This window comes from Thrips palmi, unplaced genomic scaffold, assembly GCF_012932325.1.
Source record: "Thrips palmi isolate BJ-2018 unplaced genomic scaffold, TpBJ-2018v1 HiC_scaffold_7, whole genome shotgun sequence".
NCBI classification, from domain to species: domain Eukaryota; kingdom Metazoa; phylum Arthropoda; class Insecta; order Thysanoptera; family Thripidae; genus Thrips; species Thrips palmi.
Window position 1 is genome coordinate 10,255,203 of NW_023144634.1, and position 27,708 is coordinate 10,282,910.

A 27,708-nucleotide genomic window follows, 5' to 3' on the forward strand; every position below is an offset into this window, starting at 1 on the left:
GGTAAGCAGCTAAATCCAAATATCTTCGAATGGTGGCAGGATTTCATGGCACTTTTGGGCAAATGTCCAGGAACTTAAGTGGCGGCGAACGTGATAGCCACAAGCACAAGTTCTCCGCAATTTGTGAGTTCGATTTGAGGTTAGTTCGAACCAGTCGTTGGCACCACGATAGTGTTTTTCAAAAAGAAATCACGACTATCCAAACACAAACTATCCTATCCTCTTAAACTTAGTCCTAGGGGAAATGATCGTTTCTTGTGGTTATTCCTTTACCATTTGTTTGTTTGTTGAACGCGAGAGAATAGCTACGTAGTGCGCGAGTAGTTTTGTGCACCTTTGTGGCAGGAAGGGTTTGTGGCTTGAAACAACTTGAACCACCATTATGGGCGTGGAAGGGGAAGCGTTTGCTCTGGAAACGACGTCTCCTTAAAATTTTATGATGCTTGGATGTTGTCCCTGCCCTCTCCGGTTCTACTCGTGCGTCCAAGTCACTACGACCATTAAGGCTAGTCTTTTGTTGGCTACCTTTAGTGGTCAGATCTGTGCAATTAAAGAAAAACGTTTCAAATGGAGTTTTTCTTCTTCTTCTTTGCCGCGTGTACGTGTACGGCTTGGAAATGATTTAGCATTTTGTTGTGTTCGCTGCAGCAGAACCCTTTTGGACTGCAGAAGTGCTGAGCTAGTGAGCATTGTGTTTGCAACGTCTCGTGCTTCTCATTTGGCAGCACTGTCGGCAGCGCTCGGCAGCGCTCGGCAGCTTGCGTTCATACTATTTGATTGGCAGCACTGGCTCGCATCGCTGGCCACGGGTAGGAGAGTCTTAGAGCCGCGGGAAGGGAGGGAGGTCAACAACATTTGCAGCAAAGAGCAAGCGGGCATATACGGCTGTGATTGGTTGCTTTTTGCACCATCATATTTACGATAGCTGCTGTCAAGGGACTCGTCTCGGCTCGGCTCTCGGCTCGGCACAGCTCGGCTCGGCTCGGCTCGGCACGGCTCGATTCGACTCGGCTCGTCTCTCTGAAGCCGAGGCGTACGTACGTGCGTTGCATCGCTGCAAGGAAAGGAAGGGCTTGGGCCTGCAGCGAGGCGCGTCGACCCCGACCACGTGGCTTCCCTGAGCTTCTCCTCCACGGCCCCGGCCAGGGCCTAACTTATTTCGTGAATTTGCAATTAAGCCTCTCTGGAGTCCACTTGTTTTTCGACCGCTCCGTGGTTCCGTTCCTGACTTGAGCGGACGGAAATGGACGAAACACATGAATCGAAAAACATGACCACGTAGTCATTTTGATATTTGAACGTTCTATAAATATGCCCTCAGCTTCGTTATTTTTAAAGCTTTTTAAATCTGGTCATTATTTGGGGCAGTTCTAATAGTTTTGTGTGGCTCATAGACTCCTCCAAGAAATTTGTCCTCAGAGTTCCGCGGGAAAAGTCCCCGCAGCGCAGAAACCATTTATTTCCGGGCGGTGCGTTACGCTTCGTTACTTTGTAATACTTTGTACCGACGGACGGATTGGCTGTGCCTAGCGGGACTCGGCGGCCCTTGGCGCGTTGCCAGTCCCTCACTGCGCTTGCTGTCATCGAAATTCGTCACACACGGAGGTATCATTTACACGGCGAGCACACCTTGCAAGTGCGCCAAGAAGCAAGCGCAAAGCAAGGCGGTGGAATGCTTGGGGGAAGGGCAGAGCAAGGCGGAGCAGCCGGTCTGGGTGGGGGCCACGGCAGGGCCACGGCCACGGCCACGCGCTCAGGCGGTCTAGGTCTAGGCTAGTAACTAGTCGCTAGGCGAGCTAGGCGAGCCGAGGCTCAGGCCATTGACACCGAGCGGAGAGGTGGCCAACCTGCTCCTCGCTCCGCCCAGTCCGACCAACTCTATGTAGCTGGAATCATGGCATGCTGCCAGATGTGCCGACGGAATTCGCACCCTGAGTCATCCAGCCAACTAATGTTATATTCTGGTTTCGGACACGTGGTATGTTTTGCGGTATAAATATTGTGCGAGTCGACAAAGTATGCGTGCGCGCAATTTTGCTGCGCACACTTTGGTACGATTTTGGCGTGGAAAGAATTGTTTTGAAGCCGAGTTGTGAACAGATTCAATTCTTAGCTTCAAGTGAGCTAACGCACGAAATCTTCGAAATGGGTACAAATAGAATTAGATAACAAATTGAAATGTTTATCTCAATGACACCGGATTTTTGAATCAGTCCTCCTCCCTTTTTTTGGAAAATTAGTTTGCGATTAGGTAGCGATTTGACAACCGCACTACCCCCGAGAAAGGTCCGTCCATCAACCGCTGTCTTTCGCTTTGTTCCCCGTTTACGACGTTGACTTTCCGGGCGGTGTTAAATCCTGCGGGGAAACATTGAACTGTGAATTGGCTCGAGCGGGAGGCAGTGACCGGCAGTGACCGCTTCGATGTGTGCCGAGCCAGCCGAGACGGCTGGCCGCGGCTTGCCGGCACTTTATGGAGCCTTTAAGCGTTCAGGCCATTCCGCTAGACTGGTTTCGCCGGCAGAGTTCAAGTTTTGGAAACGGATCAAAAGACGTGGCCACGCCGGCGCCTGGCTCGCGGTGCCTTTTAAACAGCCAAACTTTCCACTGAGCAACACCTATGAAAGAAGCCTTGATGCTAATGTGGGTTGCTGCGGGCCTGCCATCGCAAAAACCTGCAAAAACACGATAGCCTAAGTAACTCTGAGCAATCGTTTGAAAAGAGAGATGAGGGCTCCCAGCTATTTATACCCTACTGAGGACGAAAATTTTCAGTTCACACAACGACGTTAGAAAAAATTTGAAACTTCAAAGTTTTTTATGTTTTTACAAGGCCTATTTGACTGAATTGCCCACGAAAAATGGGGTTTTGCGAGCCCAACGAGTTAAAGACGGAGCGGAACAGGCGTCTAGTCCAGTGGTTCTCAACCTTAGGGTCGCGACCCCAAGTGGGGTCGCGAAAAAATTTTAAGGGGTCGCGGCGAGGTAGCTGGGGTCGTGTTTTGGGCCGATTTTAAGCAGCCACTGCGTCTGATCCGAGGCGGGCATTTTTCTCCCTCAACCGGCAATTGGTCTTTGAACCTTCCTTTAGCATGCCTTTGTTACGGAGTGTGATTATCAGTCTAAGTTTGGGAGCAGTATTGTCTCAAAGTTTACCAAAACGGTCAGAAATGTCTTTGAAAAATCGTGTTTTGGGCCGATTTTAAGCAGCCACTGCGTCTGACCCGAGGCGGTATTTCGTCCTCCTTCAACGGGCAATTGGTCTTTGGAACTTCCTTTAGCATGCCTTTGTTACGGAGTGTGATTATCAGTCTTAGTTTGGGAGCAGTATTGTCTCAAAGTTGGCCGAAACGCTCAGAAATGTCTTTGAAAAACCGTTGTGACTGTTTTGGTCAACTTTGAGACAATACTGCTCCCAAACTAAGACTGATAATCGCATTCCGTAACAGAGGCATGCTAAAGGAAGGTCCAAAGAACAATTGCCCGTTGAGGGAGCAAAATGCCCGGCTCGGATCAGACGCTGTGGCTGCTTAAAATCGACCCAAAACATGATTTTTCAAAGACATTTCTGAGCGTTTTGGCCAACTTTGAGACAATACTGCCCCCAAACTAAGACTGATAATCGCACTCCGTAACAGAGGCATGCTAAAGGAAAGTCCAAAGACCAATTGCCCGTTGAGGGAGCAAAATGCCCGCCTCGGATCAGACGCAGTGGCATGCTAAAGGAGGGGTCCCGTGGGGTCGTGAAACTTTTCCTGGGCGTCGCGGAAATTTTTGGCTACAAATTTGGGGTCGCGAGCCGAGAAAGGTTGAGAACCGCTGGTCTAGTCTTAGTCTCAGCAGTCTCTGCAAGCTGGAGTGTGAGCGGGTGTCTAGGCTAGGCTGGTCTAGCGCGACCCACGCTAGGGGCCGTTGACTCTGCCTGCCCCACCGCCTTGCCGCTCCGCCTTGGCTCCGCTCGGGCAGAGCAAAGCCCTCCATGCCGTGCGCTCCGTGGGCTGTGGGCTCGCGGCCTGTGGGCCCCGTGGGGCCCGGCGGGCAGCAGTAGTCTCCAGTGGGCCGAGCCCAGCGCGCCGCCACGGCGCTGCCCACCTCAAGCCGTGGCTCCCACGTGCCCGTCTATCAGACCGAGGAGGCAGAGAGGCAGAGGCACTGCCCCGGTGGCATCGCCGAACATCCACGCACCGGGACGTCCAAAAGAAGATCCCTCGAACGGTGTGCACGTCCAAGTAGGGCCTCAATAGAAAATTTTGTATGCAGACAAAAACAAACTCGGATGGAAAAAAGCCAAAACGTGACCTTCTGTTCATTGACTGTTTAAAATTTATTCTGAAACAAACTCTTTACACTCCGCAATAAAAAACAAACAGCTGGGAAACGCCATCAATTTGTGTTCACTCGGTGCGGCTCCTGTGGTAACTCTGTCGTGACCCCCGTCCCCCGCCCGAGGGAATTGTTGTGGCGAGACAACGTATCATTTCATTTATTTGCTCTCTTCCATTCCGATTTTCCCGTTTGGCTGTTTCGCAGCGCCGCCGCCGCGCCGCCCCGCCGCGTGGATGGCTGCGAACCGTTTGTCGCTGGGGAATGTGGCGCTGGATGGCCGCGCTGCTCACCGAGGCCGTCTCTGCGAGCACGGCCCGGCCCGGCTCGCCCGGCTAGACTGACTTTGGCCGGCCAACCCGTTGGAGTCTGATAGCCGGCGTTGGATTTATTGCTCGACTGCTCCGGCCTGGCTCCGGACTGGCTCCGGACTGGCTCCAGCCTACGAAAGGCAACATTAGCAATAAATGTCCAAATGCTGTCTGTCCGTCTGTCTGCCTTCCTATCTGTCTGTCTGTCTGTCTGACTGACTGACTGCCTGTCTGTCTGTATGTCTGTCTGTCTGGTTTTTCTGTCTGTCTGTCTGTCTGTCTGTCTGGTTTGTCTGTCTGTCTGCCGTGCAGGCGATTCGCGACGGACGCAGCGACGCAGCTGCACAGGTGGCGTTCTAACCATCAGCCCCTCCTCCACGTCCGCCAACGTCCCTCCGAGGCAAATGCCCAAATTTGACCATAACATTTGATGGCCGCCCCGCCCCGCCCCGCCCCGCTGCATCGGCTGGCCAATCTCTGGTGATCGGCGTCGTGGCCGCGCTGGCCGCGCCCGAATTAGGCGGCAGGTAGCGATTTGATGGCCAGGCAGCCAGGCAGGCAGGCAGGCAGCCTGGCACTCGGACGGGCCTCCACGCACACTCACACGCACGCACTCACACATGGGCATGGGCCGGTTCCGAACGCCCCGCCCCGCCCCGCCCCACCCCGCCACGCCCCCCGGAGGCCATTGGACTTGGCTGGTGCCTGGTTCTCTCCAACGCGCCGCGCCGCCACGCCGCGCCGGCCGCGCGCTCGCAGGTCCGCGTCGTCCGCGTTCAGCAGGAACACGTTTACCATCATGCGATTTGTCTGTGCCTCCGCGCGTCTGCGCGTCTCCACGTGTGTGTCCTTTTGCGACGCCCGTTAGTGTGAGTGTGCGTGTGTGTGTAGATGTCAGGAGCGCCGCGCGCTGTGAAGTACACTACACCGCAGACACTCCGTGTCGCCGCCCGGCGGACACGGCGGCGGCCCGCGCCCGGGTGGCAGGCAACCCAACGGCCGGTGCTGGTTGACAAGGCGGCCTGGCGGCCAGGCGCCGAAGTAACGACCGGTGACGTCACTCGCTCGTCGCGTTTTCAGCCCGAGAGTGCTACACGTGCAGTGCACCGCCCCGGGCCTCGGGCTGGTGACTTTATCTGGACCTTGAACAGCGTGGCCCGGCACCCGCGGTGCGTAGTACTTACACTGTGCGAGCGCAGGGGAGGCGCTGCGGGTCCACTGCTGCAAGTCGCTCTCCGGGCTGCTGGGTAATACTCCGGCGGCGCGGCGCACAGTGGTCCAGAAGATCGGTGAAGGCGGTCAAAATCCCGGACGCGCTTTGAGCTCCAGAGTCGCTAAATGCGGCTCGAACCGAGCGTATGACCCCACCAATGGATTCCTCTCCGAACGAGGAACCCATTGGTGGGGTCACACGTTCGGTTCAAGTCACATTTAGCGACTCTGGAGCTGAAAACGCGTCTTGAGTTTTGGCCGCCACCACCGGTCTTCTGGCCCACTGTGCGGCGGCCCCTGTCTTGCAGCCAGGATCGATAAAGCCGTTCTCGTCAAGTGAACCCGTTAGTTCCGGAATGAGCCGCGCCGTGCGTCTCGCGTGCACTGCCGTGTACCGCCCTACAGTGCAGCGAAGGGCGCAGCTCCGGCTTACATCCCGGCGCGCTGCACGGTGCTGCATTCGCTGCATTTCCCCCGAATTGCTTCCTATCCGCCGCCTCGGCGACTCTCGAGAAGCAGCCAAGCAGCGCCCGCTGTCTCCGCCTGGCATATTGAAAGTGCCCGCGATTGTTTTTGTTTCTCTTTTCCTTTTTCTCTGTTTCTTCGGTTTCCGCGTTATCGCAGTGCCGGCATCATCGCCCAATACGGTTTTTGCGTCTTTGCCTCGCTGCGGCGCGCTGCGGCTCGGTTCGGGAGGCGGAGGGGGAGGGCTTTTGCGGTTTACTGCCCTTTGGAGCCTCGTGTTGGCGGCGGCGGCGCGGCGGCAGCGGCGGCAGGAACTCTGCCCCATCTCGGCGTCCCGGAACATTTTCTGCTTTTCATCAAAGCGGGCCGGGGCGGCGCCGCCGCCGGGATTTGGCCCGGAAATCCGGAAATCCGCGCCGCAACGAACGAATTTCACGGCTTTCGCGACAAAGCACTCGTTCTTCGTACGCTGCACTGCTGCGGTGGCGTGTAGTGTAGGTGCGCTAAGCCACGGCAATCCAGTCTCCAGCAGCGTGAGGGGCGAGGAACGGACCACTGCTAGCTCGTGCAGATCCTAATTTATGAACCAAACGATGCCGTCTAAGGCATGCACGAAGAGATTCAGCAGGACCAGTTTGGCCACTCAAATGCGAAAATGTTTTTCCGACGGTTCGAACCTGCCTCCGTCAGCGTCTTCAAGGTCCGCCGAATTTCCGCCAACCCCCCGATGCCGTTTTCCTCGTCTTTCGGTGACGCGCCGCGCCGCCGCCACTCCGGAGCCTCGTGCCTCCCTCGGGAGCGACTCCGAACAGTCGCTCTGTCTCTCTCGCACGCCCACGGCAAGCCCCGCGAGTGCGAGAGAGACAGGGCGCGACCGAGTTCGGACTCGGCCCGGCTGGCCTGCCTTGCAAAATATTTACTTTCATTGCCGACTGTTCGGGCGACGCCTAAACCGCACTGATGTCTGTCGCGCTACCCGCGCCTCGCCGCGCCCCGCCACCGTAAATTGGCAGAAAAGAAAAAGAGCTTATCTGAGCGCAGCTCGGTCCACAGTACGCCTACGGAATGATTCCGAAGGATCTCTCTGTCTCTCTCGCTCCCCTGCAGGCAGCATGCTGGACGCGCCGCGGGTGCGAGAGAGACAGAGTTCGGGATCGCGCCGGCAGTGCGCTGCAGACGGGTAAATTGTCGCGGAGGCCAACAAGGCCAAGCCCCTGTAAGTTCGAGCTCGCCTAGCGGCGCGGCGGCGCGGCGTGTGTGGGTCACTACACGAGGAAAATGAACTGCGGTCCGAATGAGTCGCAGTCCAGTCGCTGGCATGCAGTGCTGCTGGCCCTTGCTCGCGAGCCGAGCCGGCTTCTCCCCCACCGAAAGTTCCACAATCCGCGGGCCCAGCAGAGTTCGGGCTGTCTTGGAGGCAAGGGCAAGGGGTGAGGCTCGGCGTCGGGACCACTCCACACAGCACACATAGCGGGCCGGGCCGGGCCGGGCCTCCCCGGAGTCCTGGCCTCCCTGTGGGCTCTGAGGCCGCCTTGGGCTAGGCTGGCCAAACCCCGCGCCGAAACTGCACACACACACACACTTACTGAACAACAAGTACAGCAGCGAGTACAGTGCTGGCTGAGGATGCCCGCCTCGTCGCGACGCCTCACGAAGCGAATGGCAGACGAACGGCAATAAACCCACTTGCAATATCACGGCCAACCGCGGCCAGTGCCACTGCCAGTGCACCGCCACTGCCACTTCCACTGTGGGCACGGTGGCGAACAAAAGAGCAGTCTCATGGCTTTAACTGCGCCCCGGTTTGAACACTGGAAGGCATTAAATTAGAGAGCATGGGGAGAGATGGCCAACCAGGACCGCTCACGTCTCGGCACGGGGAGGAGGCAAGAAAACGGTCCTTTCTATCGAAAGTTTCCAGCTACGATTTCAAACTGTCGTCCTTTTGAGACTCGGGATTTTGCAGGACTCGAACCGAACGTGTGACCCCACCAATCGATTGCTCTCCGAACGAGGAATCCATTGGTGGGGTCACACGTTCGGTTCGAGTCCTGTTTAGCGACTCTGGAGCTCAAAACGCGTCTGGAGTTTTGGCCGCCTCCGCCGGTCTTCTGGCCCACTGTGCCACGGGCTGGAGCGGGCCGAGGGCCGCCGAGGGCGAAGCAGGGCAAACACTGCCATAATTCCCGGCAGTCAGCCGCATCCGTCGTGCGACTGCGCGACGCGGCCGCGCGCCATCCTCGCCATCCTCGGCGTGGTTTGGCTCGGCCTGCTCCGCCGCTCTGCCGAGCGATTCAGAGGAGTCGTCTCGTCGCTCCGTCTCTGTCGCACTCACGGGGCTCTCCGTAAGCGTGCGAGAGAGACAGAGCGGCTGCGATTCTCCTCCGCAACGCCCAATGCCCGACCCGCCGGCCACCGCTCCGCTCTCGCTGTGTCGCCGCGGTCGCCGCTCGGTGGGCGGCTTGCACTGTACAGCCGAAGGGTTAGCCTCCGCGAAGAACCTCGGACCTCTCCGTTGCACCCGCTGCCCGGGCCGAGCGAGAGAGACAGAGACGGAGACAGCCGTGGGCCCCAAGGGGAGGATGGGCTGGGCCTGCTCGGCCTGCTCGGCCTGCTCGGCTACATAACAGTGGTCGAGTGAATGATCTAGCAGGCAGTCACAGCCCGGACGCGATACAACGACGCGACGACCCTACGACGCCGACCTCGTCTACGACGCGCCCAGCACGCCAACTTGAACTTGAACTTGGACGAGTACCCGGCGGCAGCAGCAGCATGGCTCAGGTAAGCTGGTCGCCGAGGCCGACTCCGAACCGTGGCTTCGTCGCAGTGTGTCTCCCTCGCGCTCGCGGGGCGTTCCGCGCGGCCGCGACAGAGACAGAGCGACGAGTCGCCGCGAGGAAGCAGCCCACAGTGCAGGTGTCCCGCGACCGCGCGCGTAGCAGCGAGGGCAATCCAAGTGCCGAGCTTTGGAGTACGGCTGCACATTCGGGCAAAACACTGCGGCCGGCCGTACGCCCTGGCGGCCCTGGCACTCGCGCATCCCTCCGCCCCCCCCCCCTTTTCCCTCCCGCCGACTCGCACGGGGCAGGAGCGGTGGACACACCGGCACACAGTGGGCCAGAAGACCGGTGGAGGCGGCCAAAACTCTAGACGCGTTTTGAGCTCCAAAGTCGCTAAACAGGACTCGAACCGAACGTGTGACCCCACCAATGGATTCCTCGTTCGGAGAGCAGTCCATTGGTGGGGTCACACGTTCGGTTCGAGTCCTGCTTAGCGACTCTGGAGCTCAAAACGCGTCTAGAGTTTTGGCCGCCTCCACCGGTCTTCTGGCCCACTGTGCGGCACTCCGCGCGGCAACCTGTGCACAGATATGGCGGTCCGGCTGTCTCGACGCGCTGCCACGCCACGCCACGCCGCGGCACCGCGGGTCTCGTTAAAGAAGGGAAAAAATGGTGCCGTCCATGGTCTGGTCATGCCGGTGCAGCGAGCTGCAGCAGCGACCGGGAGCCAGCCAGCACGCATTTCCCAGAAATTGCCTCGACTTCCTTCTCAGATCGTTTATTTTGATCGTGCGTGCCCTGCAGCCCGCAGCCTGCGGCCTGCCCTGCTCCCTAGTGCAGTCTTGTCTCGCACAAGCTCCGCGACAGCGATTTCCCCTCCCCCTCCCCCTTCTCCCCGCCGCGCGTCTCCAATTGTTGTCTGTTTCGAGAATCGGACGGGAGCGGACGAGTAATTATGATTCCTCTGACATTGACGCGGCGTGGCGGAGCGCAGCGCGGGTACCTGGAGTACCGGCAGGCTCCGAACCGTGCGCTCCGTCGCTCTGTCTCTCTCGCACCCCTGCGGACTGCCACGCGAGTGCGAGAGAGACAGAGCGATGAGAGCGTGACTGTTCGGGACGAGCCTGCAGACTGCAGACGCGGCAGGTAGCGGTCCAGGCGCGCAAGTAGTACAAGCAGTGCCTCAGGTGGACGTACCGACGTACTCGCGCGCGGCAGGCCCCCCTTTCCGACTCTCCGATCGCCTCTGAGGTTTAAATGACGCCAGAGCCGCCGCTTCGAACCGATCGGTCGCAGCCGTGGCCTGACCGGCTCTGTCTCTCTCTCTCGCACCCCTACGGCACGCCCTGCGAGTGAGAGAGCGCGGCGAAAGCTCTGTTCGACAACCTTATCGGGGGTCACTCCGGGGTCCCCGTCATAGGGGGGCACGGTTTGAACATGTGCGCGTTGCCGCTGTGTTCTGTCGTGTTTTTGTCACGTTTTTGTAACGTGCTTTTGTAACTAGCGGCCCCTGTGACGCACTGCAGCAACAGCGTGTCGCTCTGTCTCTCTCGCGCCCACGGGGCACCCAGGAGTGCGAAGGGACGTCAGCTATCTTATGGGGGAGACACACGCCACTGAAGGGCTAGCACAGCCTTGGCGCAGCCCGCACCACCCCTGCGCCTTGAGTGACACATGAGGCCGTACGGAAGCACGTGCCCACACGCCAAAAAAAATTGTATTCATCATGAAACATCTAACCCGCGCTGGCGCTCTCGAGTCATAAGTCTTCGCGTTACTTTTTTCTACGCTATTTCTTTCTTTGTTTTCCTTTTTGTGCACTGCTTGCTACCGCTCTGAAGGGCAGACGACGTACGCTGGAAACGGATGGCGCCGCTGTCCGAAAGAAACAGCATAATTGACCGTCTCCATCGACGGACGTGCCCGATTGAAATTTCAAATGAAAACGTAAACGTATCATCGACGAAAAGTCGAGTCGCCTGAGAGTGAGTTCCTCTCGTCGTTCCCGGCCGCGAGCCTTGCCGCGTGCAGCTGGGGCCGCGGGCCTGTGCATTGGCATGCGGTGCAGCAGGCCGCCGTCGCTCTGTCTGTCTCGCTCGCACTCGAGGGGTGCCTCGGAAGGGTGCGAGAGAGACAGAGCGCTGTTCGGAATCAGACTGGCGGCTCGGCCGATACCTTTATGCGCCGTCGTCGTACGCGCCGCTTCTATAAAGGGAGGCTGAACCCCCGGATTCGAGTGTAGTGCACGCTCCGGCGGAACGGCTGGGAATGGCTCTGCAGGGTGGGCCCGCCGCCCCACAGTGGGCCAGAGACCGGTGGAGGCGGCCAAAACTCTAGGCACGTTTTGAGCTCCAGAGTCGCTTTACAGGACTCGAACCGAACGAGTGACCCCACCAATGGATTCCTCGTTCGGCGAGCAATCCATTGGTGGGGTTACACGTTCGGTTCGAGTCCCATTTAGCGATTCTTGAGCTCAAAACGCATCCGGGATTTTGACCGCCTCCACCGGTCCTCTGGCGCACTGTGCGTCCGCCACCGCTGCCCCCGTTGAGAGCTCCGCTCGGCTCCGCTTCCAGAGCCTCGTCGAAGCATCGCCACCAGCAAACAAACCATCTCTCAATTCCCCGCCGACCTTTCCCTGCGTTTATGGCCGGCCGTCGCGGCGCCCTGAGCTTCGCCGTCTCCCTCGCACTCCTGCGCCACGCCCCGTGCACGCCCCGTGAGTGCGAGAGAGACGGGGAGGGCGTCAGTCTGCAGTGTAGGGGACGTCGACGTTCCGTTGTTGAAGACGGCCGCGTCCGGAAGTGCGGCTCGCTGCCGACGCTGCCGATCGCACGCGGCCGTGGCGTGGCGGGGCGTGCTATCGGGTGCCGTACCGCGCTCTGTCTACACGCCTGGATGGGAGACTGAGGCTCTAGGCGGGGCGTGGCGGGGCGCGGCGGGGCGCGGCGCTGCAACAGAGCATACTATTAGAGGTTATTACGTCCGTGACTGCCGACCCCTCATCTCGGGGAAAGGTAAAAGGGAGGGGGGGGGCGTCCCTAGGCGGGGTCCCAGGATGCACCGGGACGTTTGAACGGCGGCATGACGGCGGCATCGCGTTGCAGGTGAAGCTGGTCCTGGTGGCGCTGGCGGCGCTGCTGGCCGTGTCGCTGGCCGTGCCCGCCAAGTACCGCCGCGACGACGGCCACGCCGTCTCCGACTCCAGCTCCGACTCGAGCGACTCCAGCGACTCCAGCAGCAGCGAGTCCGGCGAGGAGCACAACCGCAAGCGGCAGCCGGCCCGCAACGTGCCCGTCAGCAATGTGAGTAATGACTGCGGGAGGGAGAGGGAGAGAGAGAGACGCGTCCTAACTGCCGGCGTGTTCAGCCCCAGGACCCGCAGGACCAGCAGGAGGAGCAGTACGCCGGCCTGGCCATGGGCAACGCCATCCCCTTCGAGCCCAAGGAGAGCGAGGTGGTGCCGCCCTACCCCAAGCCCGTGCGGAGGAGCCACGCCGACAAGGGAGCCGTCTTGGACCAGAAGGTGCGCCAGATTGCTCACTCCGAGGCCGCTTTTCTGGCTTCCGCTCCGTTTTCCTGTTTGTAATCTTTGCGCGGTTTTGCCGGTTTTGCAAATGGCCATGCAGATGGAGCCCGGCCAGCCGTGGGAGAGCCACTACAAGCACGGCGTGGCCCCGGCCAAGCTGCCCGCCCAGGAGACCGACAACGCCCACAGCTACAGGCACTCCATCATCCACCCCTACGGCGACGACCTGCACGCCTAGGGCCGCCTGGGGCCGACCGCGTGGCGCGCCACGCCGGAAAGGACATCAAGTACATCACCGCTAACGTCCCCGTCGTCCCCCGGGGCCGAGCCCGGGGCCGATAGCGGACGTGACGTCATCCTGTGGGGTGATGCAGCAGCCAAAGACAAGCCTCCTTCGGCCCAACGAGCACCCACACTGTTTGATTGGAGAGAGGCGTTACCATCCCATAAAATATACACATCAAACTAGTTTAATTCATTCTCCCATATCTGTCACAAATTTTGATGTAGCTTAAGTAGTGAATAAATCATAAATTAATGTTAGTGTGTATTAAAGTCGAAGCCGTGTGAAGAGCGCACCTCACCCCTCGCCCAAAGCGCCCGCCAAGTCGAGGATAGCCTCCCCTGCACGACACGCATGTGTGGCGGGCAGGCCTACCCCGACGCTCGCAGGCGCTCCGGCACACTGGACTCCGCACAGGGATCTCTCTCTCTCTCTCTCTCTCTCTCTCTCTCTCTCTCTCTCTCCTCTCTCTCTCTCTCGTAAGTGCAAGGTCCCGTTAGTGTGACAGAGACACGTAACCGAGAGAGATGTTTGGAATCTCTCTGCTGACACTTCTGTCCCTCCGCCACGGGGCGTGCTGGGCTGTCGTCAGTTTCGCGGCCTCACGGCACGCTTCGAGCCGCGACGCGAGTCTGTCCGGTCCGGTCCGCGAGACACTCATTTGGGCAGCTCGAGGAAGGCATTGATGCAAATGCAAGCTCCACTTCCGCTCCATATGCAACACCGGCACGGACGAGTCGACGCACACTGAACGCCAACGGAGCCCCTCAGCCGCATCTTCAACGAATCTTTTAGACAAAGAATGCCAAGAATTCCAGCAAATACAGTAGGATAATGGTAGAATGATACTCAGCACACATGGGTACTTTGGCCAAAATTTATTTATAAACTTTTATTATATTTTTTATATAAGTATAAAAACACCATAAAAAGTCTCATGGCATCGATATTTGACATTGGTTGATGTGGGATGAAATGCAGGGTAAATATAATTTGATTCTTAATTCAATGCTCCCTCAGTTATGTGACATGAAAACAAAAAGACGAAAAAACTTAGCTTTCCAGTGAAATAAAACAACATGGAATGCTGCAACATGCACAATTATCACAAATTGGTAAACAGTGGTTGGCTGTCTTTTGGACCTCAGATCTCACTGAGAAAGCAATGGGATTCAAAAGAACTTGAAGAAATGTTAAAGGAAATTCACACATGGTACATTGACAAAAGGTAGCACACTTGCACAGTGCATACACAATACAAATACACAGTCTAGAGTAGCTTCCGCTTAAAGTAAAAATGTTGGAAGTTTACTTTAATCAGATTCTACTCTCATTTTGATGAAGCTTCACCCGTGACAAAAGAAATTCACACCGCACTTAGTCCAACTTGAAAATACTGAAGGAGAAAGTCTTTATTTCCTAGTATACATGCACCATTCCATATAAAAATCTGGTTATTTGTCAAGGAAATTCGTAGATAAAGCCATCTTTAAGTCATCACTTAAACAACAGTTAAGTTACTTACCAAGCACCTAGATTCTTGAAATAAATAAAATGTAAGAAAGGATACGTCCAAAAAAGAATGTAGGTCTGGGAAACAAACTGTTAAGGAAAGGACAAGATTCAAAATCAGTTAAACGATAGTTCATACAATTAAATACAGAAAAATATTGTAAACCTTCCAACAAGATTGGTTTATTAGGTTGCATGTAAAGGATACAACAAGTCCACCAAGAAATCCATTTGTTAAAAGAGAGCGGCGGTTGGTAAAATATTTCTCCCATCTGACTCCGGCTTTTAAAAGAATTAAGCACTGGAAGAAAAAAAAGAAAATGAAAAGCAGAACCATAGAGTACATGGATGTCATTCTTTTTATTACTTACCCAGAGACCAAATACTGCAAACACATAAAAGCCAAAGCCTAGAAATCCTGTTAGTCCAAGAATCCCAGCGGTGGATCCTGATAGTGCTGACATCGACGTTCTGCAATACTCCACAACAGCGGCATTGTTTCGAACAGCACTTTCACTGAAGGCGACGATATCTGTTGCAGAGAGAAGTAGAGGATGACAATGAAAGTAAATTAAAGTACGGCAGACAAAACTTTGTAAATAAATGATCATTGAAACTCATGAAAGAATGTTCAATGCACCCTTAAGGAAAAACAGGCATGTGATTATGAAAGGTTACAATTGATTTTCCACCCTGAAAGCAAGCGGGGTGAGTGTACAATAAGTAAATTGATGAGAGGGTTAACAAAATAGGAAGTTGTTAACCTCACAACGTGACTGCTAACGTCATTGCCGACTACTGTTTTGACAACAGTGCCACCATTTACCTCCTGTTCCTCGGTGCGCAGTTTTAATTCTTCCAGCACACATACTTAAGGTACTATTTCTTCAACTAGCGAAGTAAACAATCTACCTTCTAACAAAATTATTGACAAATCACTATTCCAAATTAAAGCGGACGACGTTTAGTACAGAAACCCACCTGCAGGTGTCTCTGCCTCCGCCCACGGTCAGCTGTTCGACTTGAAGAGGGCGGTGCCGAAAATCAAATGTGGTAGAGGCAGAAAGAAGGTCACCTTCATTTTTATCTAAGGTCAGTAAATTCTGGATTTGCACTGTTTTTCAGGGAACGCACTCTCTGTATCGTTCTATTTGAACGTCTCACGATAGTGTTTGTAACAAAGGTTCGACTTTTGTTGATGTCCTTCACAATCATTCACTGGGAGTTGCAGCTACTGTCACAAATTGACATCATCCACGGTGTCCTAACCTTAATATTTAGGTCATAATAAGAGCAGAAAATAACGTGTTTCTCATTATTTCACATTTTTGTGCTCTTCGAAATGCGTCCCTTTGTGTGGATCGAATTTTCAGATCTGCGAACATATGTTGTATACCCACTGTCACAGTCATTTTGACTTGTACATTTACTACATTTAGATTTTGTGAGGTATCTTTAATGCCGCAGTGATCTTATTCTGAATAGAATCACCCGCAGTTATCATTGATACTTATGTAAATTTAATCTTACATCAACATATGACAACTTTCATTCATGATGCTCTCCTGTCATTTGGTTTTCCACCCCCTACTTCAACTCAAATGTCACTTCTGTTTTCAATCTGTCATAGGCAGAATTTACTATATGACTCAACTATTCTACCTTTTCTTTTCTCTTTCTTTGAATGAAAATTTTATATAGCGTATTAGATTTTGTTACATGTGATGACATCATTATTGGTATTACAGCTCATTAATTAGATAAGTTCTTTGTTGTTTCTTGTATCTTACTGGAAAAAAGTTTGTCTTTTAAACCATGTATAAATTTTGAGACAAAATAATGATATGTTATTCTAACATGACATACTTGTCTTCCAGTAAGAATCCTGTTTCATATCATGTCTTTCTCAATATCTTATGTTTGACTTAATTGATTCTTTCTTCAGAGATTTGCAAGTACCAAAAATCACAATGGATGATGAACCAAAGCAACGCTTCATTGAGCAGGGCTCACACAAGGGCAAGGGTATTGCCGTGTTCACCAGTGGTGGTGATTCCCCTGGTACGTAAAGATGCAACTATCATAATTTTCTGTCATTTGATTTGATAAATTTTGTCATAATTAATCACATTTGCTCTTCCATATCTGCTCTTTCTTTCTGGTTGTGCTTTTCCAATGGTCTTGCTCTTATCAATCTGCATTGTTTGCTTCCTAGGTATGAATGCAGCTGTGCGTGCTGTGGTTCGCATGGGTATTTATCTTGGGTGCAAAGTGTTTTTCATCAAGGAAGGTTATCAAGGAATGGTTGATGGCGGTGCTAACATTGAGGAGGCCAACTGGTCTTCTGTGTCATCCATTATCCACAGAGTAAGCAAGTTTTTACTCATTTACATCTTAAGTAAAATTTCTTTTGTTGCATATCTCTTTTAGATTCTGGCTCATCATCTTTTGCCTTAATGGTTGTTTGTTCTAACCTCTGTCTCAACTTGAGAACAACCCTCTTTGATTTGGTACTTGGGTATTATTAGCACTTGGCAAGCATCTTGTAAATAGAGTTGAGTTGAGAGGGGAGGGGAGGAAGCATGGAGGGGAATGTGAAGGGCAGAGGCAATGACCTTTCTCTTGGGGCAACCTCCCTTCACTGAAACTTGATATCTCATAATAATAAAAATTCACCTTGCCATTAAACTTTTTTTCCCCTCTGTTCTATAGTACAATTGTTTTGTTTTCTAAGTAGAAGTTTTTCTCAATGCCGTGTGTCATTAATTAATTTGGTTTCAATCCTTAGGGAGGTACTGTCATTGGTTCTGCTCGTTGCTCCGATTTCCGTGACCGCCCTGGTCGCCTGAAGGCTGCTAAGAATTTAGTTGATCGTGGTATCACCAACTTGGTTGTCATTGGTGGTGACGGTTCCTTGACTGGAGCCAATCTTTTCCGTCAAGAATGGAAAAGCCTTCTGGATGAGCTTCTTTCTACAAGTAAGGTGTAGGTTTGTGTTTGATCATATTACCTTTCTTTAAGGCGTTAAATTTCATGACAACTTTTCTTGCAGAACAAATCACTCCTGAGCAAAGGGAGAAATACAAGCACCTCCATATTGCTGGTATGGTTGGATCCATTGACAATGACTTCTGTGGCACAGACATGACCATTGGTACTGACTCAGCTCTTCACCGCATCATTGAAGCAATTGATGCTATTGTGTCAACTGCTTACTCGCATCAGCGAACGTTTATTATGGAAGTTATGGGCAGACACTGTGGGTAAGTAAGTTTTTAATTTGTCATCTCAAGCTTCCATTGCAGCTTCAAACCAAAAACAAATCTTCTATTTATGGGCATTAAAACACCTGATATCTTTTGTCAAGGGTTATCTATGTGTTCATGTTCATAACTGGTTCACATTTTATTGTTTTAATTTGATAAAGTGTAACAAACCTCTGAAAAATCTGGAAAATTATTCTCTTTGTGGTCACTTCTCCACAGCATTCAATGTTAGAATTACTGACATTACTGTGTTCACCCTAATTAAGGTATCTTGCAATCGTGGCTGCTTTGACATCTGAAGCGGACTATGTGTTTTGCCCCGAAAACCCTCCACCTGTGGACTGGCCCAAAAAGCTGTGTGACAAGTTAGAACAGGCAAGGGACCATATGTCATCTATCTGTGTTATGCCTTGCTTTTAACTTGCAGAGAATGACTTTAACCCAAACAGGCTCAGAAGTTATTGCATTGTTCCTGCCTGAAGTTTGCTTGTTGACTACCCTTATCCACATGCTCTTTATCCCTCTCATCGGTTTAAGTCACTTCAAAATTTTACACTGCATAATTATGTCTCAAATTTGAACCAATAAGATTTCATCCTAGTTTTTGCCTCTTAGGTTACTGTCCCAAAGTTTTAAAGCCATCTCCAGAATCAATTATTATTTGAAACCACATAATGTTATCATAGAGGTATTGTTTCCCAAGGGCATTGGCTGGGCGCTCGAGATCATGTTTTTCGTGGGGACACCATTGGGCAAATTTGGTATGCTTTGAATGTTTTGCTTGATTGCTTCATCTTCATAGTCAGTACCAAAAGGGACCGTACTTGAATATCATCTCTTTCAATGTCTGAGGGTTCTTGTACAGCATTATTCAAGTGTGTGTCCATGTTCTCAAAGGAGAAGATTTTGAATGCTAGCTACAATGGAAATTTCAATAAGATTTGTGAGACAACATTGTATGATGATGTAACATTTCTTTGCATGCCTGCCATATATTTTTTTTTAAGTTTTTTAAGTTTTTTGTGAACAAGCATTTTAAGAAAAAGTCATTGAACGCAGGTACTTAGCATTGGTTGCTGCTCTGGCTTCTGAAGCAGACTTCGTTTTCATTCCTGAATGGCCGCCAGAACGTGGTTGGGATACCAAGATGTGCAAAAAACTGCTCCAGGCAAGCAATTTCTTATTTACCATTCTCAAAACTTTCTTTTTGTCACTTTTTTAAAGTACTATAATCAAATTTTGGTGTAGAATTTTTTGAAGTTAGGACGTTGTTCTTATTGGGTACTATGTAGCTTTTTTTTGCTTTGTCTGCATGCTTTCCTGTACTATTTTATTTTCCTTTTCTTTGTAGTGTGCAATTTGTGATCCAGTATTGTTGCAAAGTAAAATTGATTATTTAGCGGCTAACAGCTAATGGATGCCCCTTTTCTGCTTGCTGTATTTTCCCCAGCAATACAAAAGGATTTAACTTATTCACACTGAAGCAAATATGTTTCATTCCTGATTGTTTTTCCTATTGTGCTGTTGGTTATACTCCCCAAACTTCTTGTGCATGAATTCATATCTTATATTCCCTATGTATGATGACAGATTTGGCTTCACAAGTGGTGGTATAATATGCGGGACTTGTAAGAGACTCAAATATGTTGAGCTTTATACAACCAAGTTACTATGTCCAAACTAGTCCTGGTAAAGAATACATGATGGAAGCCAGTTCCAGGAAATGTTATCTTCCTCTTCTTTTTTTTCTTTTTTCTTTTAATTGTGGCTGAGTATTACTCTATAACTGGCCCCCTTCCAGTGTATTCTCATCCAGCCTAGTTTTCCCTTGCAGTGCTTCCAATGTTTCAATTTCTTCCTTTAGGAGCGCTCTGCTGGACAGCGGTTGAATATCATCATTGTAGCTGAGGGAGCCATTGATCGTGATGGAGAACCCATCAGTGCAGAAAAGGTGAAGCAGGTTGTTGTGGACAACTTGCAACAAGACACCCGCATTACAGTTCTTGGACATGTGCAGAGAGGTGGTAGCCCTAGTGCATTTGACCGAGTTTTGGTACGTTCCGTTTGTGGAGAATATTGAGTTAATATTGCATCCATCCTGAGAGTCATTAACTTGAAATAAAAAATATTGCAGGGATGTCGTATGGGAGCTGAAGCTGTAATGGCTCTGATGGAAGCAACACCCGAGACAGAGGCGTGTGTCGTCTCCCTTGATGGTAACCAGGCTGTTCGCCTACCCTTGATGGAATGTGTGGAGAGGACCAAGGCTGTTGCGAAAGCTATGGCAGACAAGCAGTGGGAGAAGGCTGTTCAGCTGCGTGGCAGGAGCTTTGTCCGCAACTTGGAAACCTACAAGATGCTGACCCGGCTGAAGCCACCAAAGACAGCTTTTGATGAAGCAGGACGTGGGGTGGTAAGTGTCTATTATGGTTCAGGGAAATACTTGAATCGGTATTAATGGGACTGTCATAAGTGACACTTGACTGATGCATGTCATACAGCAGTACAAATAAACTCCCCAAAGCTTACTCCATGGCTTAAACTAACAACTAAAGGAAGTCTATAACCAAATCTATATGATCATAGTCCATGCACAATGTTCTTGATCTTTTAGAATTTTATGCACTAACATGCTTGAGGAGAAATAATTTTAGGTACCTCTTACATCTGAAATATCTCCTTCCTGCGTGTGTCTTATCTTTTCTGATACTTCTGCATCCTTATGTCTCTAGACATTGAACCTTGCTTTTTAACTAATAAGGCTTGGTCTTTGGATCCCTTTCAGGGCTTACTGAGCTATCTGAGATGTGGGCTGGATTAATTCATTCCTCCTATCCCTAGCTTTAAATCCTAATCGTACCTTACTTTCTGCATGTCATTATAATGCTTGTCTTCTCTTTCTATGCTTGCAGTCTGCATTGAAGAAGGTATAGTATTATTTTTATGGCTATTCATCCCAGTTAACAGTCTGGTGGCGTTTGTGTCTGAGCTAAAATTATCTTATGGTTCCATTCAATTGTCACACTACACAATTTTAAGTATGTCTTTTGTTCTGTTCCTCATAGCAAGACACATTGTGGGGACAGGTAAGGGAGATTTAAAAACATCTTTTTTCTAGAGTTTTTTTTATTGTTCAAAAAAAAAAGTACACTATGTTAGTCTAGCAATTTTTTAAGTGGTCTGAAATCCTTTGCTGTATCTGAACTATAAGAGGTCATGGTTTTGTTTCAAGTCAACTAAGAACCCTGTATGTGTATACCAATATGGGTCTGGGCCTCTAGGTGTCGTAATCTGTTTTCATCAGCAATCATGTGTGCACTTCCTGCATACACTAATATATTAAAAGTAATTTATTTGATTCTTTTTTCTAATAAAATGTTTTATGCCACCTTAGGAAGGCTACACTCTAGCCGTGATGCATATTGGTGCTCCTTCCTGCGGTATGAATGCAGCTGTTCGCTCCTTTGTCCGGAACTGCATCTACAGAGGTGACACAGTCTATGGCGTTCATGATGGTGTGGAGGGTCTAGTAGCTGGCAATGTACGTTTGGGAAAAAAAGTGTTTTCTTTTACTGTTGTAGTTCTTTTGTCTAAGAATTCTAAGATTTCAGGTTCAAATGATGGGCTGGTCAGATGTAACAGGGTGGGTTGGACAAGGTGGAGCTATGCTTGGCACCAAGCGCACACTTCCTGGAGCTAGGATGCCCCAGATTGCTGCCCGTTTGAAGGAATACAAAATCCAGGGTCTCCTCATTATTGGAGGCTTTGAGGTCAGTTTTCTCTATTCAATTCAAGTGTCTTAGAATTGAGTGTTGGACTTACTTAAAACCTAATTTTGCTTGTAGGCCTACCAAGCTGGTCTCCAACTCACAGAAAACCGGTCTCAGCATCCTGAGTTTTGCATCCCCATTGTAATCATCCCTTCAACCATCAGTAATAATGTGCCAGGCACTGAATTTTCACTAGGCTGCGATACTGCTCTGAATGAAATCACAGAGGTGAGTTTTGTCTTATTTTGACTCCGAAAGGCCCGTAAAATGATTGTCTACTTTTGAGATCACAATTTGCTTCCAGATTTGTGACAGAATTCGTCAGTCGGCTCAGGGTACCAAGCGGCGTGTGTTCATTATTGAAACAATGGGTGGATATTGTGGTTATCTGGCTACTGTTGCTGGTAAGTAGGCAGTGGTGGAAGAGAAAGTAACATGTTGTTGATACAATTAACCACCCACTTGTGTGTAGGTTTGGCTGGTGGCGCTGATGCTGCATACATTTATGAGGAGAAATTCTCCATCAAGGATCTTCAGCAAGATGTGTACCATATGGCATCTAAAATGGCAGAGGGTGTTCAACGTGGTTTGATTTTGAGGTAAATAAAATAATAATAAATTTCGCAGGCCTCTAGCTTGACCAACTTAAAATTCACCTATCAAAATTTAAATTTATTTGCAGGAATGAAAAATGTAATGAAAATTACAACACTGATTTCATCTATCGCTTGTACTCTGAAGAAGGCAAGGGACTGTTCAGTGCCCGTATGAATGTACTTGGTAATTTCCTTATGTTGTTCTTTGTATGCATTTTTGAAATGCTTGCGTATTTTTTAAAAATGATATGGTGTTGTTTTTTTGCAGGCCATATGCAGCAAGGAGGGTCTCCCACACCCTTCGACCGTAATATGGGCACAAAAATGGCAGCAAAGAGTGTGGAATGGATGGTGGGTCAGTTGAAGCAGCATTGCCGTGAGGATGGCTCAATCAATGTTAGCTCTCCTGATTCTGCTGTTATGATGGGTATTGTTCGCCGGCAATACAAATTTACTCCACTTCAGGATCTCAAGGCGGGGACCAACTTTGAGTAAGTAATTTTATGATCATACTAGCATGGCCTTAGACATCCTGAAACCCTTGTACTTTTTGAAGAAAGGTAAACTATACATGTATCATTGAATGAACTGCTTTTATCATTTATCAGTCTTGCTATTTGCAAGATTGAATGTTACTTTTAATTGCATCTTCAGCAATATGCTTGAAAAATAAGGTCCATGTTCATTTTTCTTTTCTGTAGATAATTTAGATAACTATAAGACCTTAGTTTAGTTTTTCTCTGTTCATCATTTGTAAAGTGTTAGTAAAGCATCATTTTATGCACAACTATGCATTGGCTGATTGAGGCATGTTGGATTTAGATGATCACATTCACTTGAGCACACATTGTACTGCTTTGGAGGTGATTGCATGACACATTGGTATGTTGTAGGCACCGTATCCCACAGAATCAGTGGTGGTTGAAGCTGAGGCCACTATTCCGCATCCTCGCTAAGCATGAAAGTGCTTATGTGGAAGAAGGGATGTACATAACGGTAGAAGATGGCAAACCCACAGACCTCACTCACTTCATTTAGGCATGTGAAACAACTGAACCCTTTTTGTTTTTGCATGGCATTGTGGCGTATTTTGTGTCATAAATTCAACTGATTTTGTTTTAAGATTACTTATTACTTTAAATTTGTTAGTTAACCTATTGGTAACCTTTTTTTTTGCTCATCATTACTTTTCTTTTCTTTCATGTTAAGAAAGCAATGCTTAATGTATCATTGTGTGTATATGTCATTGTCTATAAATGTAATTATTGTGTTCATCTGTTCATGATTCCTTCTGTTACAACATCTGACTACATGGCTATTTGTGTGTTGCAGTCAACGCATCCCCAAGGTTCAGTGGTGGCTGAAGCTTCGACCGCTATTGAGGATTCTAGCCAAACACGACAGTGCCTATGAAGAGGAAGGATTGTATATGACAGTGGAGGAGGGCGCGGAGGCAGATTCAATTGTAGTTTGATATCTTTAGAAAATTGAGGGATAGTTCAACTCCTAACATGCATAAATTTTAAATTATATGTAAAATATTTTTCATTTTAGCCTTCTGAAATCTTTTGTGTTTTGCCTTGCGAAACATTGTGTTTCACATTGTTATGAGTGGCATCCGTAGTAAGTCAGTCTGTAGTCGCCCCAGTAGATGTAATGCTTGTTATGTTTCATCAGACAATGTTTGTGGAATCAAAGCATGACTTTTATTATAAATTTATTTCAGGCCTAGTCCATCAACCCAGTGAAGCTTCCAAATCTTTATCATTAATAAGAAGTAAATTTAAAGAATTGCCTTTGGATATCTTGTGGTGAAGTCAGTCTTAGTGCTTTTGCCCATTTGCTTCACTTTTTGCCTTCTTGATGTGACCCTTTTACTAGTATTACCAATTTTGAAATGTGGCACTGGCCAATGGTTTAACATGTGAGCATGAAGTGCCTTTAGTCACTGTTGAATGCCATCTCTCTTGTGTGTTCTCTGCTAGATTGGATTTTGTATTTTTTGTTTTAATCAATCTTATAGATCAATTGCACTTTTCTCCTATCACTTTATTAATTTCCTCCAATGTTGTAAAATGTCTTTGTTTTAAAATAAATTTTATTGAATTTTATTTTCATAAACAGTTGTTTGAGAATCTTTTTGTTTAGTATGAACTTTATTTTTGTTGAGTGACAGATGTCTTTATTTTTTTGATATTAGTGTGATATTATTCTTTTAGCTTTAATTTTGCCATTTAATTCTCCATAAGTAACCAATAAATCAAATATGAAGTCTCATAGTTCATTTGGTATAATCTGGGGATTACACATCCTGTAATTTGATGATCAGCATCCACTGAAGGATTCGCTTGGTGTAGCAAAAATTTAGCTAAGATGAAGTAAATGAGTGGTGTATTCTGCCATATACTGTATTTTTATTGTAGTGACTACCTTGTGTATATCCTAACAAGTAAACATTTCCTCCAGCTCAAGTTGTGCGGCGGTTGAGTCATGTATTGAAAGAAGTTCAAACTGAAGTGGTCAGATGGTTGTAAATGTGTTTGTCTAGTCTCATTTGAAAAGGGCATCTCCATTTTAGAGAAGGCATCTTCTGATTTAAATTAGCAGTATTGAGGAGCCGCTTTGATGCAACTTGTACCTAATCTGTGTTTAGTGATTTGTGTAAAATATACAGTTAGTTGACAAATAAATAAGATTTTAGTTGCTTGTCAGCCAAAAATCAGCCAATGAGATGGAATCTACCTCTACTTGGTTGCAACAGGGGGCTGGCTCCCCAGTCTTCACTCTGTGAAATTATGAAAGTGTTCGATTTTTGGAGAGTTTATGCTCAATAAAATTGAAAATATTGAGCTGAACAGTGTACATTATTTTTTGCCTGCACATTACACAGCATACAGAAAACGCAGATAAACAATATTAAAAACACCATTTAATCTCAAAAATGCCAGTTAGAAACTGATCAAGTCTTTTATAAATAAATGAAAATACAGGGATGGAAGCATCAATTACTTAGCCTTAGCGGCTGCTCTTGTCCTTAAAGTTTTCTTAGTGTTTTGGTCCACTTCAGGCAAATCATCATCTTCTCTTTTTTCTGTAGAAATAAAAATTATCAATGAGTCAAAAATTTAAATGAGTCATTTTCTTGTCACTCCTTTTACTGAAACTGAAGCATACCTTCTTTCTTAATTTTCTTCACAGTCTTCTTATCGATTTTCGCCTTTGGCTTGCTGGAAGCATCAAGTGCTTTTTGTTCACGCATTTGCTGAAGCTGTTCCGTGATGAAGTTCCACATGAAATACGCTTGAATAGCACAAATGCTAGCAAGAACACTCAACCTGCGATTAAAACAGAATGATTGAACACAGTTGAAGAGGAGACCAGATTAAATGTTCATGACGATATTATCATGTTCATAAAATATTACCTGACAGTCTTAGTGTTGAAGTTCCCCTCTGCCACATTAATAATCTGGTTGTCACTTAGAGCAAGGCCATACCAGAAGGTAAGGACAGACAAAATTATTGAGCCCAGACGAACTAAGACGAACATACTGTTAGAAGCCATGTGGGTACCTAAAGAGCAAATTAAAAGGACAGTGGCAATTTAATTACAGCATGTAGAGAAATCTTAAGCAATGAATAAACGACTTTCTAATTTTGCTATTACCTTTGGAACCATTATCATCTTTGTCAAGATAATCTACAATACGAGCAACATGGTACAAAGCTTCAGACATGTAGTGGAGGGTCAACAAGCAAATACCAACTCGGTTTAGGCTAAAAGAAATCGTGAAAAAAAAAGTAAAGAAAGAAAAATATGATAAAGAAAAATTTTGATTCGATACATACATGCATCTTTGTGAGAAAATTACGATACAGCTAACAACAGGTGATTTTACTCACTTCAACAGATAAATGGCAGAAATAGCAACAATGCCCAAGGTAGCGGTCTGAATGTGTTCGGACATCTCCTCACGCTTAACCTTCTGGAAGTATAACTCAGGGAAGCAGTGCACCCAATATGAGAGTTGCACAATAAAATAGAACTTAAAAGTGAACATCATAGTGGAGTGAGGATATCCTTCCCAGAGAGAAGTGACATTGAGCAACAGGTTTTGCCTGGAACAGGAAATTATCATGAGAAGTTGTACACAGTTCCCAAATTTCGATCAATAAAAATAATTTAATGGACGATGCATTTACCTTAAGATGATGTCAATACCCCAAACAATAGAAATGAGGTAGAAAACCAAAAGTTGACCAGATTCATTAAACTTGCTGTGCTTGGCCTTGGAAAGGTGCAACTTCTTGGTGACTTTCTGTAATAAAAATGGAATCACATTGAGCAAGGTGTACGTAATAAAAACATAATAATAAACATCAAATTTGCGTTGAGAATGTACATACGTCGAGGAAGTATTCCTGGAGGATGGCATGCATAATAATGCAGATAAGGCAGTAGTAGAAAATTGTGCAAAGATCCTTGATACCATAGGTGTACAAAACATCCAAAGGCCCATCATTGGGATCTTGGAACTCTGGTGACTGTGTGACATTGTGGTGGATTCCGATGAAGGTGAAAGCCAGAGATGATGTAGCCTGGACAGAAAAGACAGGCCTAAGGATTAAAACCGTTTCTCTTTGATTCACCTCCAAGAAGATAGCAAAATGTTAAATTGAAATTTGGGGGGAAACAATTTGTGATCACAGGAGGTACGTTTATTACTTTGTAACTATACTGACATTCATCGTACACAGATGTTTGTAGAAAACCAATTTGGACTTACACAATTGGAGGGTCTCACTTCAGACACAGTAGGGAAAAGAACAAAACAAACATTCTTGACATGGCTAGGTTCTCGTGCTGAACATGTATCACCTAGAGGTCAAGCACTAATATTTAAAGGGCCAATACCGTTACATATGTTCAGAGGTTATGTGACGTCTACAATATTGAGGGGCGAACCGGCAACAGGCCGGTGCTTTCACAGCTGGACATTCACTATCACGTGTTTAAAATGAGCAAGGGTGGGCGTGATTGTTTGACAAAGGCTGACATTCCGAGTACTTATCTAAATCTGCCTCCCATACGCAAGTCTGTTTACGTTTTGCAGCGAGTGAAAGAAGTCAACTTACCTGGATCATCAGACCAATGATAAACACCATCGCGATACAGGACACGATGTCCGGGTGATTTTGAATGAAAAACTCATGACTGAGTATTGCTGGACTTTTGGACGCTTTTCTAGGTTTGATAGGCATTTTATGCATTGGGCGTCTTTCTTCCAATCCGAGGTAGAAGCAGACGCCAGCTGGTGTGAGCTGGGCCGGAGTCGGAGTCCTGCACCAAAGTGCCCTGCCAGCAAAAATGCCAACAGTACACTTCGTGGCGAGAACCGGTGTTGCGTACCACGCTGGTGGAGCGCAAGACCAAATATTTATCAGGTCACCAGAATATGGGGCCCAACGCGAGAAGAAAGACATACAGTAAAATACTGTGCTACGCGGAGAACGAAGTTCGACAATCTAGGTGTGAATAGGTGTCTGCGTTTCGCAGAAACACCTCTTCTTGGCAGAGTCGATTTTGAACGAGGGCGCGCGCCGCCACGCGTAGCGTCAGCGCCACGCGATAGGCCGACAGGCCGGACTCGGCACTGCT

General features: G+C 48.6%; 4 protein-coding genes across 11 annotated transcripts; 2 read left to right on the forward strand and 2 right to left on the reverse strand.

The window, feature by feature from the left end:
- The first annotated feature begins 8,917 nt into the window (after positions 1-8,917).
- LOC117652141 lies at positions 8,918-13,162 on the forward strand. The gene is made up of 4 exons (XM_034396813.1): positions 8,918-9,095; positions 12,202-12,399; positions 12,465-12,620; positions 12,724-13,162. Exons 1-4 carry the CDS (start codon positions 9,087-9,089, stop codon positions 12,859-12,861), a joined length of 501 nt encoding a protein of 166 aa, XP_034252704.1. The 5' UTR covers positions 8,918-9,086; the 3' UTR covers positions 12,862-13,162.
- Positions 13,163-13,763: 601 nt separating this feature from the next.
- On the reverse strand, positions 13,764-15,393 carry LOC117652143 (ER membrane protein complex subunit 6). The gene is made up of 5 exons (XM_034396814.1): positions 15,245-15,393; positions 14,790-14,950; positions 14,627-14,719; positions 14,477-14,496; positions 13,764-14,356 (listed from the first exon to the last, which is right to left on the reverse strand). The coding sequence occupies exons 1-5, from the start codon at positions 15,285-15,287 to the stop codon at positions 14,326-14,328; spliced, it is 348 nt and encodes a 115-aa protein (XP_034252705.1). The 5' UTR covers positions 15,288-15,393; the 3' UTR covers positions 13,764-14,325.
- On the forward strand, positions 15,381-24,905 carry LOC117652139 (ATP-dependent 6-phosphofructokinase). 8 transcript variants are annotated; one of them, XM_034396803.1, is made up of 19 exons: positions 15,381-15,510; positions 16,364-16,479; positions 16,634-16,785; positions 17,207-17,396; positions 17,471-17,681; positions 17,951-18,059; positions 19,549-19,737; positions 19,819-20,097; positions 20,597-20,611; positions 20,750-20,770; positions 21,079-21,225; positions 21,296-21,454; positions 21,530-21,682; positions 21,759-21,858; positions 21,927-22,053; positions 22,137-22,234; positions 22,319-22,541; positions 22,944-23,088; positions 23,383-23,516. In XM_034396803.1, the coding sequence occupies exons 2-18, from the start codon at positions 16,389-16,391 to the stop codon at positions 23,086-23,088; spliced, it is 2,409 nt and encodes an 802-aa protein (XP_034252694.1). In that variant the 5' UTR covers positions 15,381-15,510; positions 16,364-16,388; the 3' UTR covers positions 23,383-23,516. The 8 variants fall into 8 exon arrangements, with proteins under 8 accessions (XP_034252694.1, XP_034252696.1, XP_034252698.1 ...); XM_034396805.1 differs by lacking the exon at positions 17,951-18,059 and adding an exon at positions 18,744-18,852; XM_034396806.1 differs by lacking the exon at positions 15,381-15,510 and adding an exon at positions 15,533-15,601.
- Positions 24,906-24,959: 54 nt separating this feature from the next.
- Positions 24,960-27,405, reverse strand: LOC117652140 (translocating chain-associated membrane protein 1). The gene is made up of 8 exons (XM_034396812.1): positions 27,186-27,405; positions 26,457-26,648; positions 26,253-26,368; positions 25,953-26,168; positions 25,717-25,826; positions 25,475-25,622; positions 25,225-25,385; positions 24,960-25,141 (listed from the first exon to the last, which is right to left on the reverse strand). Exons 1-8 carry the CDS (start codon positions 27,318-27,320, stop codon positions 25,056-25,058), a joined length of 1,164 nt encoding a protein of 387 aa, XP_034252703.1. The 5' UTR covers positions 27,321-27,405; the 3' UTR covers positions 24,960-25,055.
- Between the last annotated feature and the right edge of the window lie 303 nt (positions 27,406-27,708).